Raw genomic sequence first — 18,747 nt, 5'->3', positions numbered from 1 at the left:
CACCTGTTTATCACTATGTTACTGTTGTTTATTTTTCCTGTGATTAAAATGAATGTATGATTATAAATTTAAAAATATGTTAAATATTTGATTTGAAATTCTTTAAAGTGTTATTTTTACAAGGAGAAACTCAGTGAGATTAAAAATCTGTGTAAATGGACTGGAGCTGTGCTCCTGTCAGGCAAACATTAGGGATAAAAATAAATGAATATTAAATAATCTTTGTGTTTTTAGTCAAGTTTTTCTGTTGGAAGATCAGATAATGCAAACTGTTTCATTCACCGAGCAGTGATGCTGTTTGTTTTTCACACATTGAGCTCCTCTCTACGGAGCCCTGCAGGGGACATGGGAGAAAAAAAAATTAAGACGGACTTTTGCGAGATCTCGCAAAACAAACTCGGGATCTCGCAAAAGTTTTAGCCGCATTCTTAGGTCGAGACCTACTACAGCCGGGTGGAACACCGCTTTCCCGGCACATCGTGCCTCGACCTCCCGGTTGGCTTCGAGCCGGCATCCGAAGAATGCGGCTAAAAGTTTTGCGAGATCTCGCAAAAGTTTTGCAAGATCCCAAGTTTGTTTTGCGAGATATCGCAAAAGTCTGTCTTAATTTTTTTCTCTCCCATGTCCCCTGCGGGGCTCCGTACCTCTCTGATCAACATAAGTGGAAATCTAAATTTGTCCCAGCACTGGATCAATAGTTATGTTAGCAGTTAGCTGCTACCTAAACTGGAGAGTGAGAGGAAGTGACATCACAGAACTCTCCAATGAGTGAAAAACAAGAGTGCTCTGAGCCTGTTGAATAGACAGAGTTCAGTGGAAATCATTATGAGTTATACACAGGAGAATACTTTAGTATATAATCCCCCTGGTGATCCATGTTTTATAAACGAAATATTGAATGGCTCTTACAAATAAGCCTCTAATTATTTTAAGTGGTGACAAAGCAACTTTACATACATTTTAATAAAATAACCATTACATTAGTAACAAACTCAAAAAAGTACAAATAACACTCTTTCAGTAGTTTAAGAATTAACATTCGTCTGCTGCCTCACAAACAAAAAAGATCTTAGTTTCAGGTGTAATGAACATGTCTGGGAAGATTTCTAGAATCCAGGATTGACAACAATAACAACACCATCAGGTGAAAAGCTTCTCTCCTTATTTCCTCTCTTACAACAATGGTAACTCTCCTACCCACCTCTGTCAAAGAGCCCAGCTGTAAATATTATACCTGCCAGTCCAGGCCATCACCCTGCTTGTGCTGTAGGAAAGATTTTAGGTGCATCGCAGTCAATTCCACTGATAATTTACAGAAACTGACACAAGGAACTGAATATCTGTGTCTGATTATTTTATTTCATTTTCAGTAAACAAGTTAACTAGAAGTAAAATAAATAAAAATAACATATTTTATAACAAAAAAACCCAAAAATTTTAATCCGTTATAAACAGCAAAAACACAAAATTTCAGATTTAACTACTCACAAAATTAAAACTGTAAACAAATAAACAAATTTGCACCTCTGAAACCTGGTCCCTCAGTATTGGTGCCCCTCAAGGATGTGTCCTCTCACCACTACTGTTCTCCCTCTACACTAACGACTGCACCTCCAAGAACTCGGCTGTCAAACTCCTAAAGTTTGCAGATGACACCACTGTCATTGGCCTCATTCAAGATGGTGATGAGTCTGCATACCGGCAGGAAGTTGAGCGGCTGGTACTCTGGTGCAGTCAGCACAATCTGGAGCTGAACACTCTTAAGACTGTAGAGATGACAGTGGACTTCAGGAGACATCCCTCAACTCTGCTCCCCCTCACCATATCAGACAGCCCTGTGTCAACTGTGAAGACCTTCAAGTTCCTGGGTACAACCATCTCCCAGGACCTGAAGTGGGAGACCAACATCAACTCCATCCTCAAAAAGACCCAGCAGAGGATGTACTTCCTGAGACAACTGGGGAAGTACAGTCTTCCACAGGAGCTGCTGATCCAGTTCTACACTGCGGTCATTGAGTCTGTCCTGTGCTCCTCCATCACAGTCTGGTATGGAGCAGCCACTAAACAGGACAGGAGCAGACTGCAGCGGACTGTACGGGCAGCAGAAAGGATCATCAGCGCCCCCCTGCCCTCCATCCAGGATCTGTACCTCTCAAGAACCAGGAAACGGGCAGGGAAAATCATCACAGACCCCTCACACCCTGCACACAGACTTTTTGATCTGCTGCCCTCTGGCAGACGGTACAGAAGCCTGCAGACCAGGACCACCCGACACAGGAACAGTTTCTTTCCCCTCGCCATCTCCCTTCTTAACAGTTGACCTGTCACACTGCTCCCCCTGCCAGACTGCAGCTGCACCTTATGTACATTTTGTAGTATTCATTCCACCCCGTTCATTTCTGTATTTTATGTATATAAGTTTAGATTCGTTATTTATAGTTGGTTTTCACAGCTTGTGTATGTATGTGTAATGCGTATATATAGACACGTGTGTGTGTGTGATTTACATTGCTGTGCTTGAGAGCCACCATCTACCGGAACCAAATTCCCTGTATGTGTCTGCATATATACTTGGCCAATAAACACGATTCTGTTCTGTACAAATGCAACAGAATCCAGCCTCCTCAGCCCAAGACCACAGGGTGAGGAGGCTTTGATGAAAATCTTGAGCTTGTGCTTCAGATAAAGGTGCCTCTGCTTGTTTGTTTTTATACTAATTATTTTTCTATTTACCCTTTAGTTGTATAGTTCATCATCTAACGCTTTTCTGCAGTTAGATAATGCACTGCAGTCCTGTAAAATACTTATGTTCATTTTTGATTGCATTAAACTACTCCATGAGAGAAGAAACTGAAAATAACTCACGTGATTCTCCCCTGTTTTCAGGAGTGTGACATCCAAGATGAGAAGCAGCATATGTTCAAGAGCAAGAAATATACAAACCTTGAGTGAGAGCAATGTTTTAAAAAAGAAAGAAATAAAGAAAAAAATATTTCAGTGCAAAATCGTGTGACATTAAGCATTACTACAAAGAACACCTGCTCTCTTTTTACCTGCAGGACTTTACAACATTTAAAATGTAATCACGCCAACTCCAGAAATGTAGATTATGAGTAAAACATTCAGACTGAAATTTAAAAAAAATTTAAAAAGCCAATCACATGTTGCTACGCTGAATAACCCTCATACGTATCCGGGCTTTCGGTCACACACGTCCCTGCTGCCTCAGTTTGAACTTGCTGCATTTTTGCTGAATAGTGCTACTCATGTTTTTTTTAGAGATTTACTGCAGATTTCTCCCTTTGAAGCCATCCATCGATTGCTGGTTGTAGCTTCAGAAGCCTCTTATTAGCCTCTTTGTTACTGAATCCGTTTGATCAGAATTCTAGGCCTGAATGGACAGTTAACAGATTTTCAACAGGGCAGCTATATTTACAGAAGAGCTGCTGCTTTGCCTTTTTTTTTTTTTGCCCTTTTTGCTTTGTCCTCATGTCTTTCTTTGAGGGTTTCTTCTGTTCATTTCAGTAACTGGCTTTACAGTTTGATTGTCTCATGCAAAACCAACTTTGATTTCTGCAGTGCTCCAGGAAGTTTGATCAGTGACATTACCTGCTCTAAACTGAAGATTTAATTTAGATGTTTCTGAAGAGTCTCATTTGTGTTACACAAGTGTACACTCTGAAAAATGCTGGGCTAAAAATAACCCAATTTGTAACCCAGTGCTGGGTCAAATATGGACCAAAACAATGCTGGGTTGTTTCGACTTAACAGGGTTGGGTTATTGGTTTGACCCAGGACACTGGGTTAGGATAACTATCCAAAAATTGGGTTAAATTGACCAGTGTTTACAGCTGAGGCTAATATACAAAATTGACTCAAAACTCAGCACCCATCACAAGGGTTATATTACCATTAGCATTTGAATTAATATTTCTGCTAACTTTAAAATTCAGCATATAAAAACTAGATTTTCTCAAAACTACTTTTATTGCCATATGATACATGAACATAGACAGCAACATTCATGAAAAATAAATCAATGAAAGTAAAATGCAAGTAACAAAAAAGTATATAATTCTTCATATTATATCCATTACTTCAAATCAGTCTTTGGTTACAGCACATGTACATGTTAATACACAAGAACAAATTACATGTAAAAACTCAGAACTTTAAAAAAAAACTGATGAATTGATGATTATCTCAGTACTTAACATACATCAACACTTTGGAAAAGTGGCAAGAGGGCATCTCCCTCTCAGATCATTTCATGCACCTTTATGATCAACATTTTACACTTCCATCAAAGCTAAATGACCCCTCATTCATTTCATCATATTTGATTCATGTCCTGGGATAGATGACAGTGTGAAGGAATTCCGAAACCTGGGCGCGTCACTTTGGGTAACTTTCATCAAAAACAAAAAATGCTTTGAAGCTGCCATCAACAGACCTTAGACTGCTGCAAAAAGCAGAAACAAATTACCTTCTATTGGTCCTTTAGTGAATTCTTCTTCCTGATAGAAGAAGCCTTTTTCATGACATTGCGTAGACACTGCTCCAGAAATCCAGTTGCTGAACTATGAGTTCTGCCAGGGCCAACCACGCATCCGTCTTTTTAAACAAAGGAAAAAGGTCAGTAAAGTTACATTTAAAAGAATATCTGCAGTTGTTTGGTCAAGTTGTCTGTAATCCTGGAGCGCTAACCTTCAACACTATACTTGACATTTGCTCAGAGAGGAGAAAACTGTAATGAAGCAGACCAGTCTGTGGTTGTGAATGGTTGCAATTAATTGTTAGGAGATTGACTAAGCCAAGATCAAGTATCATGTTTCACACACTTCATACTGTCACAAGGTTGTACAAACCTTTTTGCTAACTTTGCAATAGATTTAAACAAATGTTATTATTTATCCATCTCTAATGTGCATATGACTGAAGAAGTCACTTGGATGAGTGACATATAATGTGCGTACATTTTTTAAAGATATGGAAATTGAGTACATACAAACTGTATATTTATTTTTATAATCACAATGACACTCAGTATACCTTTTGAAAAACTGACCAGTATTTAGGTTTTTTTAATTGTTGTGTGTATCCACTGAAGTGTAGATACTTACATATCCTGTGCCATGGCAGTCCTTTAAACATGGAAACTTATCTACTATTAATGATGCGAAAATTGACTTTATTCCTGAAGTTTGGCTGCAACACACACACACACACACACACACACACAAATACTCACTTTTCTCCACAACATTCCATCTTTCATGTTTGGATATGTGCTGGTGTTCCTCAAGACTGGCAACCAAAGATCCCCCTCAGGTGTACCTCACAGATGTTCTAAAGTTAAATAATTAAAGTTAAAACATTTTTAATGTTAATTTTAGGATAACTGGATATACTTGTGATGGCTGCAGTTACAGCTACACAGTGGTAATATCTATTGAACATCAGTGTTGCAGTAGAGGCTTAACCATAACACTACACATATATGTTTTGTTCTTTAAATATAGGATTTAATTTACAGAGTAATAAAGAATTGGTTTAGGTTTAGCATTAATTTACTTATACAATCACATTAAACTGTATTCTAAAAATCTGCGCACATTTTAGTTTCCACTGTCACATACGTATTATTTAATCTTTCTTTGTTTTCTGATTTACCTCAGTGGCAGCTGCTCCCAGTCCCTTGGTTGACGAGCTAAAAGGTGGAAAACAGTCAGAGCAAGCCTATGTGGAAATCTGCAAATTGGGTCATACCACTACTCTGGAGCATGCGGGGGAATGGAATTTGTTATTTTAGTTGTCACTAGTTGTCACCTCACACAGCTACTGACCCGAGTCATCAGTCCTGAGTCTGGACAGTTGAAGTCTGATTCTTCCTTCTCTGAGGGCTTCCAAAAAACAAATTAATCAATCTTAATTCTTTAAACAGAGAATAAAAGCACAAACATGTTCCAGAGAATATGCAGTAAAACTGTTTTTGTGCCAGGGCATATAATACTTGAATAAAATGCCTGGGTTTCCCTCCAAATACACACTCCATAACTTTGGTAAAGTACAGTTTCATTTCCTCTGACATTCTGAAGGCCACAGACACCACATTACCTCATAAGACTTTGTTGTTACACTATCTCATACCGTACATTACTAAATCTCCATTTGCACTATTTGCCTATTTGCACTACTCTGCCTGGTTTGCACTCAATGTCATTTACCCTTATATTGTATATTGTATAGCTTTCTTGTTATATGTAAAATTGTATTATATTTATTTAATTTTTTTACTTTAAAATATTTTACTTGCATTTTTAATCACTCTTATATTTAAATGTTCATTTTCTATTTTATCTAGGGATTGAGAGTAACGAAGTTTCTATTCTCTGTATGTCCTGTACATGTGGCAGAATTGACAATAAAGTTGACTTTGACTTGACTTTGACAAACAGTGTGACACACATGACTGTGTTACTTTTTCAGTTTCTTTTTCACTCTGGCATCAAGACGAAGGGTCATCAACCCAAAATATCTGTAATAGTATTCAAGAAAATAATATCTTATTATTATTGTTATTAATAATATCAATAATAATAATAATAATAATAATAATAATAATAATAATAATAATTACCTCCAGTGTGAAAAGGCAGCCAGTGGAACAACAGAACTTTGTATGATGAGAAAACGAATTACCACGTATTCTGCTCGAGCCCCTCTTGTTGTGTATAAATGCACAACCAGAGGGGCGGTGCTTGCAGTCAAAAGCCAAACGCAAAAGCCAAGAGTAGCAGCCACCCCCCAGTGGGAGTGGCCAATCTTACAAAAGTTTATGTGTGTAATGAGCTTCTACCAACCCAACATATCTGATACGTCACATCAGCTGACCTACGTGACTAATCAGATTCATAATTCTGCTAATATTTAGTCTTTAATCTTAAATACAAGTAAAGGGTAGTTTTCTTCTTCCCTCGCGTAACTGTATGGGGATTATCAGCGTTTTCAAAACATCGTTTCTCGATTTTGATTTAAGGATATGTGTTTTTGTTCGCGTTTTACACAAAACACAAAATCTTTTATTAACGGTATAAACATTTAAAAACATGATCGTATGTACAGAACAGATTTGATCTGTTTTTATCTTTGAATTGTACTCCATCTGTGACAAACACATTTTACTTTTTATTTCTGTCTTGTGGACTACGCGGTCTGCATGTTTGCTTGTGTCTGATCACGATCTCCTGCCAAAGTAAAGCGCCAAAGTTTTGTCATGTGTGCGGGAAGCGCTCTCTCAGCATTTTTCTGATCAGCTGCACTCAGCTCAGCTGATCAGAAAGTCCGCTTGTGGTTTGAAAATGTGCTTTGTTAGCATTTAGATAGAAAACATGTGAATGCTTAAAGAAAATGCACCTACGGTAATAATGATTACTGATATCAGCAGAATTCTAAATATATATACACATGACTGTCACATGAACTTTTTTGTTTGAGTGAAAATCAGAATGGTACTTATTATATATTATACCTAACATGATATTAAAATATGCAAACCCTTCATTCAAAATGTCCCAAATAATAATAAGTTGTTATTATTATCACTAAGAGAGATTTCCTAAACCTGTCAGAGCATGTCTGAGAGAGGAAGAACTAAAACTTTACCTCAGTGAGGAGGTGTGGCTGAGCCCTTTGATGCTTATGAAAACATGAGACCACAGATCTAACATACATAAAAAAGTGCAATCTTAGAGTTGGCAGAATGGACTGAATATGTAGAAACTGGAAGTCAGACTGTAACTGAAAAAATATTAGTTGTCATGTTTGTTGTGTGCAGCAGGCAGGAATGGAGGACCCTGGGGGGTAGGCAACTCCAGGCCTCGAGTGCCGGTGACCTGCAGGTTTTAGATGTGTTCTTGATCCAACACAGCTGATTTAAATGGCAAAATTACCTCCTCAACACGCCTTGAAGATGCAGACAAACACAGATATGGGCTTAAGTTGTGGTCATAAATATTTTGTACTTGTAAATCAAATGCATGCAAATATGAATTGAGTTTTGTAACTGTGTAAACAAAAATATCTGACATTTTTATGTTTGTGCATCTATAAATGAGAATATGTGTGTTTGTAAAAAATATTTACACGAGTTACAAATTGTTTTTGGTAAGGTCTGGTTACAGATACAAAGCAAAAAACTACATGTAAAACTCTGTCCTCAGGTTCCCTGGCTGCGTGTGACTTTCAACTTAGGAGTACGAATTTTAACATATTTTTTTCTTCTTTTCAGCTGATTGGTCAATGTCATGTCAATCACAAATTCAACAATCCAATCAGACAGCACATGAAGGTGAAACATTTTGTGCATGTCCGAGTTCTGTGAATTTTTTGTGTCACAGTTTTACGTGCTTATACAGAGACTTCCAGAGCCTTTTTAATGGCTCTATGGACATAGACCTGCCGCAAAAAAAAACAACAAAAAAAAAAGAAACGACAGAGCTCAGCAGTCACATATACCACAACTTTATCCTTTCACCAGCTACCGAAAGTTAAGGGACCTAGCTTGTGTGAGCCTTATGGGATATTCGTATAGAGATCCTCCATCTTCAAACTGTATTACCCTTTTACCTTTACCTTTACCTTATCTTTTATTACTTACTGGACCTGAATCTCAATGAAGCACTGCTCCAACAGCCCAACAATCTGTTTCTTTGTTGGATTGTTAAATTGGGGATTGACATGACAACCAATCAGCTGAAAGGAAGTAACATTGGGTTAAAATTCATACTTGTAAGTTGAAAGTCACATAGAGCCAGAGAACTTGAGCACAGAGTTTTACACATAGTTTTTTCATTTGTATCTGTCACCAGACCTTAACCAAAAAAATAAATAAATAAATAACACCAAAACAAGCACAGAATCAAATACAAACTAAGATCACCACAACTAGAAATGCCTTAAAATAAATTATTACAACAGTCCGGTTTTAAATTATTTTGATATTCAATGGAAATGAGTTTAAATTATAAATTAATGCAGCTTGAATAACCAGTGCAGTTGTAAACACTGCTTCTGTTTAGAAAAATATTGCAACGTATTCACAGTTTGTTTTCAGTGTGAAGCACACAAAGAACAGTTGCTCTCTGCTTACCTGCTGGACTTTATATAATCTCAGCAGCTTCCGGAGAAATTTAGACTATGATTAAAACATTTACGCTAACATTTCAAAAGCTTCAAGTGCTTTTGTACAGCTGCTAGTAGAACCCCCCCCCCCCCCCCCCCCACACACACACACACACAAAAAAAAGAAAAACAAAAAACCAAGTGATTTCTCACAACAGGTTTATAAAACTTTGCACATCTGTAATCACAATCTCACCAGTTTGTCTACATGGCATCCCATTCACCCACTAGTAAGCCGCAGCTCTTAATTTACAGCACATGTGCAGTTGAATCCTCAGCTCTTTTTATGTGATGTATTTTAAATGGCTCTCAGCAAATTGTTTACACTGAAACACGTCTGTCTCAAGTATAACGTACCTGAGTTACTTCTTGATAATTAACATGTTTTGAAACAAAATATTGTCTGGGTGAAATTCCCAGGGTGCCGTTGTTGGGTTTTCCCTTCGATTCTAAAAGGTTTTGAGCTCCCAATCACCATTAAGCCATTCTAGCATGTACATGTGACATCATTAGTTCATTGCTCTTTTTCCTCATTATAATATTATTATTATAACTATTTTGAGACAGTTTATGTTCCCAGCACAAATTATTGTAAATATCAGATTCAAAAACAAGAACATGTTTTACACATGAGACTTTGGAGCTTTTTTTGTGACATTTCCTCTTTGTTTGTCATGAGTCAAAATGTTTTTACTCCTTCTCAGTTCATCCCAACACAAGTAACTTTCTCAATAGCGTTGTGTAAAACACAATGAAGCATTAAAGGAACAGTCATATATCAAATAAATCAGTAAATCGTTTAGAAATACACAGATCTAGTGAGCTGCAGGTATTTATGCATCACAGGAATGAACTGCAGCTCCAGGTTTCGCACACTTTGGATGCTGTGTGTAAAACAAATAAAAAACATTTACATAATATTACAGATTGTGTAGGTTTATACAACAATCTAATGAAAATAGTTCTCTTATCTACTGCTGTTGACTACATGGACAAATGCAATCCAATACCACCATCTGGTGGTTAAAATGCAGAAACCGGTCCTTTCTCCATTTTCTGCTGCTGTCGGTCTGTGAGATTGAAGCTGATCAGCAGTTGCTGTAAATGACATGAAAATATTCATAACTGATCAGAAATAAACTAAAATGTTAGTTACACAGAGTTACTCAGGTCATAATTTCATGTATAGAAAAAACCCACCTCTGAGCAGGTAAGCTACACCAGGACTACTTCATAGACTGTATATAAAAGATGGAGTCATAACGAGCAAGAGGTGAATCTGAGTAAGAAACTGAGGAAACCTGAATATGAATGAAAAGAACCTCATTTTACTTGGTTTGAGTTCAGTGGCAGATCTGCTCTGCTATGTTTAACTGTTGAGATAAAGTCAGAGCAGCAGACTGATAATCTGCAGGTTTGTGGTTTGAGTGCCTGTTCAGATGTTGACATCTTTGAGACGACTGTTCTTATAAATGATCCCAGACATAAATAAACATCATAAACAACTCGACTACCAAATATTTAACAAAAAGGTTTCAGGTTTTTTTTAGGTGCTTTGTAGACAGAGAGAGGGAAAGAGACACACTGTGGGTGTCCATACCTTTGAGACGGGTACCTGCAGGATATTGTATAATTTTAGCAATTAGCAATTTTAGCAAAGATTATTTAGTTTTGTGACATAAGAGAAAGAGGAATTTGGTGACCTTGGTCCATGAGAAGTCCATAACAAATATGTTGGATATGGATGAATCTGTAAGAGTTTTTTGGAAAGGTAAACAGGAGACTGTTGTAGAGTGGACTGAGGAGACAGGAGAGTGGAGCTGTTTAGTTGCAAACAGACTTCAGTTCCTTGCAAAACAAATGAGCTTAAAGCAAAACCTGAAACACATGGTGAATTGTTGTGTTTTTAATTACTATGCCAACCCTTTTTAGTTTTGTAAATATTGGCTATATTGAGAAATCTTATTTTATTCTTACTTTATTTTACAAATGTATTTGAGAATTAGGCCATTCAATAAAGATGGATTTTATGTTGCTGGTTGTAAAGATCTGGATGGATAGTTTAATTTATTCTTTCTTTTATTTTATTTTTTAATTCTATTTTAGAGTTTTACTTTTTTAAGACTTGGTGAACTGCATTTTTTAATAACATTGCCTACCCTTTTTAGTTTAGTTAATATTGGCAATAGTAAGAAGTATTACTGTTGGGCTTGGATGTATTTAATATAGGGCATCTAATTAGTGTTTTTAGTTTAGGATCTGATGAGGAATATTTTATTTTATTGTTTGTTGTTTTGTTTTTCCGTTTTCCCCCTGACGGATTACCACCTTAATGTGGTCCGGGGGGGGGGGGGGGGGGGGGTTGCGTGCCTCAGTGACCCTAAGAGCTAGACCAGCAGGAGTTTAGCCTGCAGGTGCGACACCCAGGATGGTCTAGTCTTAGGGTAGAGGCCTGACAAAGTGCAATCCAGTTACATGACAAAAACAGTTATCAAGAGCACCCCATAGCACATTTCTGTTCCTACTCTGATCGAATTGGGCTTCAGTGTTTGTTTACAGTACTGCTCCACATACAGGAGACAGCAGGTGAAAAATATGTTACCTGTCAGCGTCCAGCTGCAGCCTGTGTTCAATATTGTTAGAAACTGATATGGATCAGTTCATGTCGTTTTTTGTTTTTGTCTTTTACTTTGTAAATTCTGTTTCACTGCAACATTGAACTTTTGGGTGATGACAGAAAGACTGAGAGAGCAGGATGAAGACAGCCTTCAAGCATCAAACTTTAAGTGTGAGTTTGTTTCTAATGCAACGTTTCCATCAGCTCAAACATCAAAAAACATACAAACTGTTCATGTGCAGTTTGTCTCACAGTGAGTTGTAGCTAAAGGTCCAGCTGCTGTGTTTCACAGGGAGGGAGTAAAGCTTACCTGTAACATTTAAAGCTCAGTTTTTAAATCAGATATTGGGTCTGTACATGTGACATGTTTTTTTCATATTCTGAAACGTGCTGCTAAACAAACTGAGGCAGAATAACTGGTTTATTTAAAGGTTGCAGGTTAGTGCAGGATAAACAGGTTAGTTTGCTGCACTGTGATGGATTTAAGTACAGAACAGTGTGTGACTGCTGCACAGTGGCTGTGGCTTCATGCTCAGTTTGGTTACATCAAGTGTAGCAGAGATGAATTTGCAGTTAAGCTCATGATGCTTAGATTCACTGAATTCCACCTTCATACCAGCTGAATAGTGTCTAATATAAAGACAGCATAAACAATTTACTGTCAGTGTAGAGGATGGAAATCAGCCTGTTCAACTCATAAAACATCTGCTGACATCTGGTTGAATTCACTTGTGTAAATCCACAAAGAGCAGCAGGTCAGCTGATCACAGCCTGTACATTCAGAAAATCTACTGAAGCTCTCAATAGAAATTAAATTAAATTAAATTAACACAGGTATCTGTACTTCTACTTAAGTACAACATGTGTGTACTTTTGCCACCTCTGCGTATCGGCCACATTAAAGTCTCCCTCTTCTGTGGTGCAGCCTTTACAATGTGTTAAAGTCTTCTTCATCATGATCTTGTTTCACCTCTGAGGGGAAATTTTGATGCTGGTCCTCTTTGTCTGTTCACTGCCTGCTGGAAACTTACCTTCTCGCTGCTGCTGCTCTTCCTCTCAGCTTCCCGGAGTAAGTCTGAAAACTCACCCGCCTGCCCTCCTGTCTGCACCTCTGCTCTGAAAAAGGAAAGGAAAGGTTAGACATGTTGTTCTTCTCCTCACTCCACCACACACCTGGACAAACCCCCTCTCTGCAGCACTTGGCCTTGACAGCACAAGGTCCTGGACCACGTTTACATGTCTTCATAAGTTAACAGATGTGAAGTATTTTCACATACGGCCCTTAAAGCTTTTGTTAAAATGCTCCACAACACTTGGTTCAATCTGGCTTTATGCAGAGAAATGTGTGATGTTAAACTGAACCATCAGCTGATGGAAATGTTTATTATTAAACTCCTCGCCTTCATCTGTTGGAAGTTTAACAGGTACACGTCCCTCACTCATCCTCAAAAGCAGATGCAACCGATGCTGCTGCCTTGGTTTGAAGACACCTGCATGCATACTTAGAAAATCCATCTGTACATGTCAGTAAGTGTCTCACATTATCATTATCTGCACAATATTCACCCATATCAGCCAAATCAGCCTGTTTGTCGATTCCACCAATCAAAACTCTGTTTCTGGGAAAAAGTCTTCTTGCTGGTTTATGAAGTGTGTAAGTATCCTCCCTCTTTAAACAATGACAATGTTTCACCTCCAGTAGTGACAACATTACACCTGCTTATTCCCCTGCAGCTTTGAGAGGGTTATTCACACTGCCCAAACCCACCAACTGAGCAGGGTCATGATATCATTTATGTCATGTGTTTTCCACGATCGCTATGAGACACAAGTGGTCAGACTGTGAGTGTTAACACATCTTATTTCATCCCCATCACACAAAAACACTCAGCAGTGCGCGCCTGTTTTATGCTTCCCACATCAACAGTTTCTCCTCTTGTGCAACAGACTTGCTGTGATCCAGGGAATTGTGCACCACATCATCATTTGCGTTACGCAGAACAAAGTGCACTTTATTCAGCTTGAGCCTGGAAGCTGATAAAGAGCATTCACTAATGTGTCGCTAATTCAAACTGGAAATGTAAGGCTGGAAACCTGTTTCAGAAATCCTCTGGATCGTACCATGAATCTCATTTGTTTCGCTGTTTAAAGGAGGGAAGGTGTGTTTAGATGATGCTTGCTGGTTGTAACAACCAGTATCCCCTGACACCACACCCTGAACCCACTGCTGCACTCCTCCCCTGCAGCCGAGCACAAACCACACTGACCACACACTGCTACTAAGAATCAACATGAACACGACAGAATTAACCAGCATTGTTAAAACAACAACTATCGAGGGCACACATTTGCTGGCTGTCTTAACTTGTTATCTGCTCCCAACACACATTATCAGCACATTTCCACACATGAGTGTTGTGAACACTGAGTGTTTATGTCACAAAAGACAAACAAGCTAATTTTTCACACTTTAACGATTCACTGGATAAATTTACATCTGAGAGAAAAACATGTTTTAGTGAAAAACTGCACATCCATGTTGTTTTCTGCAAGTGGGCGATGATTCTCGGGCACCGGGCGTACTGGTGGAGGCTTGGTGGGTGCAGAACCATACGATGGTGTGGTAACCACAGCCGACGAGACTGGACCAGATGGCAACGTGGCAGCCGCAGGCGATGGAGCTGATGGTGGAGCAGGTGGTGGATGAACGGGCTCACCAGAGCTTTCAGCAGAGGATGGCAGCAAGTGAACAGGGCTGGGCTAGAGAGGGACCTGGAAACAGAGCTAAAGCCTGAACAAGTAATAGAGCTAGAAACTGAACTAGAAACTGAAGTAGAGGCTGAGCTGGTGATAAAACAGGAAACTGAGCTGATATATGAGCTAATGGCTGAAACAAAAGTTGTAGTGGTGGTTGTGATGATGGTTGTTGAACTTGCAACTAATCAGGTAACTGACTCTTAGCTGCTCTCCTCTGGGGAACAGGGATGGGTACTGGGTCTGGCCGAACACCAGCCATCCCCACCTGAGGAACAGATACGGGCGCAGGGACGAGCTGGGTTGTTCCTGCCTATACCCTGGGAGCCCGTGCAGGCGCAGGAGCTAGCTGGACCTCTGCTGCTCCCACCCAGGGAACTGAAACGGGTGCAGGAGTCAGTGTCTCTGTTAGCACTGTAAGGGTGCAAGGGAAAGCTTGGCCCGAGCTGCCCTGGGAACAGGAACTGGAAGTGGAGAGCGGAGCTCAGGAGCAGTAACAGTCACTGGGCAAACTAGGTTAATGGTGCCAAAGACAGTTTCAACTTGACACCGAGGTGTCGCTCTGAATAATGTCTTTAGAGTTCAAACACACAGTAGCAGAGTTATCTGATTCAGGAGATACAGAGTCCACGGAAGACGAAACAGTGTTACTGTTGATCTATTTTTACTTATTTATTTATTTATTTGATGGATCCGCCTTCCCTCTGTGTCGACCATTCTCACCTGCTGGTAAGCCTCAGTCCTGAACTCCTCCTCCCTGTATGGTTGAATGTGAAGTTGCTTTCCCTGTCTGGATAATAAATCTTGGAAACACATCTCCTCCCTCTTTTTAGTCTAAAGAACCTGTGCACCTGACTGTGTTAAACATATAAATATGCATTAAAGCCACTAAAGTGTCTTATAGTCCCTGTTAACACATGCCTGCTGACACATGATACACAGTAATGTGTGTTTGAACAAAACCTGAAACCTGTTAATGTTCTGATTTAACAGCAGATTTCTCCACATGCAGGACAGAGAAATTCCTGCCTCTGTCACACAAAAAGTGGAAAATATATTTGTTTGACATTTTAATCACAATAACAAAGAAATAAACTGTTGGTAGATCCACTTTTTACAACGAATCATCCATCAGTAAAAATCTAACTCAAATCAAATACAACAAATTCAACATTCATAGAAAAAAATCCAACCCTGCAGGGATCAAACATCTGATCAAACACCAGGGTTGGACACAGACTTTCTGATCTGACATCACAAAGTTATTCTGAAGCTGTAAATCTAATTAAAAACTCCCCAAAACTACTAAGAGAAAACCCTTAAAAGGTTCAGTGATAGAAGAAAAATCCTTTACATATAAAATCAACAGAGGTTCCTGATAAACAGACTAATAAACAGAGAATAGCTGAACAGTTTCTGTGACACAGACGTAAAAATGCATAAATGCTCCATGATTTTCATTTCTATCCATCATCTTGAACACTGACTATAAATGTGTTCACTTCATTATTGTGTGATTTGGTTTCTTCACGTGTCTCTGTATCTGAAAAATGACATTAAATGTCATCACTCTAGATACAATAATAACAATATAAAAAACCTCAAAGATTAAATTTTTTATTACATTTTAAGGGTTCAAACCTCAAACACATTAAATTTACAGTCATATATGATCAAGAAAATCAACAATCTTCACATTTCAGAAACTGGAAGCAGCTTTAAATGTGACTAAAATAATGATAAAACAATCAATTCTCTAATCATTGACTAACTGATGAATCACTGCAGCTCCAATATATTGTTGCATTTGACAACCCACTACAGCAACTACAGAATAAAACCACTAACCAGACTGATGACAGATTTCAAACATGCTGAATATGAAGAGTAGTATCATTTAAACTCACATGATTATCAGCCATGAGAACAAATTCAGATTTATATTGATGTAAGGTATATAAATGTAAGTACAGTTTGAATCAGTGCAATATTATTTTCACACATCAATGGACCACTGAACTTCTCAGCTTCTAAAATGTAAAGCCTCATTTAGAAACTACACAAGTACATATAATGGTCAGGGATCAACATGAACCTGTCTTCTCTGTTTGACTTTAATCAACTCTGCAGTGTCTCCATCATCCCAAAGACAAAGTCCAGCATAGAGCGGCTGAGTGAATGTGGTCTGGACTCTGTGGAGGAGAGTCATGGTTTCAGAGACGCTGTAGAAAGACAGAATACCTGCTCTGTGATCCAGGTACACTCCTACTCTGGAGGACCGAGGACCTGAGAGGTCAGTTTGGACTTTGTTGTGCAGAAATCTATAACTGTTTGTGTCACAATATAATGCCCAAGATTTGTCATTGTTTCCAAATCCACATTCATTGCCCCCCCCTTCTCTGCTGATATTCTTGTATGCGACTGCTACACGAACTCCTCCCCCTCTCCACTCCACCTCCCAGTAACAACGTCCAGTCAGACTCTCTCTACTCAGGACATGAGGCCACACAGTGAATCTGTCTGGATGATCAGAATAAGACTGTTGTTGGTTCATAAATGTTACTTTTCTGTTCCCTTCAGATAATAACAGATGTGTGTATGCTGTGTTTGGATCCAGTGTGATTTCACGTGAATATTTTAAGAATCCAGCTCTGGTCTTTGGCTCTGCTGGTGACAGTAAAACATCCTCTTCAGTGACTGTCAGTGAGATGTTTGTCCATTCCTCTCTCAGGATGTCCTGTAGTTTATCTCTGGTCTCTGACACAGCTGCTGTCACATCCTCAAAGTAGCTCAGAGGACGAATATTGATGCTGGATGAGTGTGTAGACTCACTGAGTGCTGACAGTGAGGGGTAGTTGTGTAGAAACTGGTTGTGATCCTCTGTGTGTGAGAGCTGCTCCAGCTCGCCGTCTTTCCTCTTCAGCTCAGCGATCTCCTGCTCCAGCTTCTCCTGAAGCTCTTTGACTCGACTCACTTCAGTTTCCTGCTGGGATCTGACCTGCTGCTTCACATCAGAGCTTCTTTTCTGGATGAGACGGATCAGCTCAGTGAACATCTTCTCACTGTCCTCCACTGCTTTATCAGCAGAGCCATTGATGGCCTCCACCTCCTGTTGAAGCAGCTTCACATCTTTCTCTCGCTCCTGGATTCTCTGCTGGATGTTTAGTCGTCTCACCTCGAGCTCCTTCTGCTTCTCAGTCCTTTCTGCTGCAGCTGGGACTGTTTCATGGCCTTTATGTTCATCCACTGTGCAGAGATAACAGATACTCTGCTGATCAGTACGACAGAAAATCTTCATCACCTCATCATGACGAGAGCAGAATTGCACAGGAAGATCCTTGGATCTTCTTCTAGGATTGCCCAGCCTGTGTTTCTTTAATGGAGCTGCATCATAGTGAGGTTGGAGGTGATTCTCACAGTAAGAGGCCAGACAGACTAAACAGGACTTGATGGCTTTCAGCTTCCTCCCAGTGCAGACATCACAGGCCACATCTTCAGGTCCAGCATAGCAGTGATCAGCTGGAGCAGCTTGGAGTCCAGTCTTCTTCAGCTGCTCCACTAAAACTGCTAACATGGTGTTTTTCTCCAGGACAGGCCTCGGTGTGAAAGCCTTCCTGCACTGAGGGCAGCTGTGGATTCCCTTCCTGTCCTCTTCATCAAAGTGGGTTTTAATACAGTTCATGCAGTAGCTGTGACCACAGGTTGTAGTCACCGGATCCTTCAGTAGATCCAAACAGATGGAACAAGAGAAGGTTTCTCGGTCCAGCTGAACTCCTTTCTGCGCCATTTCTCCTCTCAGTGTCAGTGACTGTGTGAGTTTCTCTTCCTTATAACTGAAACTAGTCTGAGATCTGATCTCAACAACATGTTTCTGCAGTGAATGGAGCCTGTCTTGTTTATCAGGCTGTCTCATTCCATGCAGGAAGAGCAGATGTTCGAGAGCGATACTGTGTGTTTAACCCTTTTCATTTACAGCAGATCACAGAGCCTGTGTCAGCTCAGCTCAGAATCAAACAGTGAAGCTGACCTGTGTAAGTCAGCAGGTCAGACAGTATGTTAATGAGGGCAAATCTACAAAGCAGTAATGAACTTTTCATAAACCACATTTAATATAAATCTATGATACGTCCATAAGTCTGCACCGTCTGAAACCTCCTCACATTTCAGCCCTCATTTCTCATCATATTGTGATC

At 39.4% G+C, this 18,747-nt stretch overlaps 1 protein-coding gene and 1 long non-coding RNA gene across 5 annotated transcripts; both read right to left on the bottom strand.

Annotated features, from left to right (window-relative positions):
* Positions 1-4,042: 4,042 nt before the first annotated feature.
* On the bottom strand, positions 4,043-6,703 carry LOC309702765. 4 transcript variants are annotated; one of them, XR_014275715.1, is made up of 5 exons: positions 6,641-6,703; positions 6,482-6,538; positions 5,847-5,903; positions 5,674-5,710; positions 4,043-5,349 (listed from the first exon to the last, which is right to left on the bottom strand). It is a non-coding gene; the product is annotated as an uncharacterized lncRNA (long non-coding RNA). The 4 variants fall into 4 exon arrangements; XR_014275713.1 differs by having other exon boundaries at positions 4,043-4,408; positions 4,487-5,349; positions 5,674-6,538; XR_014275714.1 differs by having other exon boundaries at positions 4,043-4,614; positions 5,252-5,349; positions 5,674-6,538.
* Positions 6,704-15,611: 8,908 nt separating this feature from the next.
* Positions 15,612-18,412, bottom strand: LOC309702690 (tripartite motif-containing protein 16-like). Its single transcript, XM_082527304.1, has one exon. The coding sequence runs from the start codon at positions 18,339-18,341 to the stop codon at positions 16,632-16,634; it is 1,710 nt and encodes a 569-aa protein (XP_082383430.1). The 5' UTR covers positions 18,342-18,412; the 3' UTR covers positions 15,612-16,631.
* Between the last annotated feature and the right edge of the window lie 335 nt (positions 18,413-18,747).

This window comes from Aulonocara stuartgranti, assembly GCF_965226115.1.
Source record: "Aulonocara stuartgranti genome assembly, chromosome: 3".
Taxonomy (NCBI): Eukaryota; Metazoa; Chordata; class Actinopteri; order Cichliformes; family Cichlidae; genus Aulonocara; species Aulonocara stuartgranti.
The sequence above is the reverse complement of the archived record's forward strand: the minus strand, read 5'-3'. Positions and strand labels throughout refer to the sequence as shown.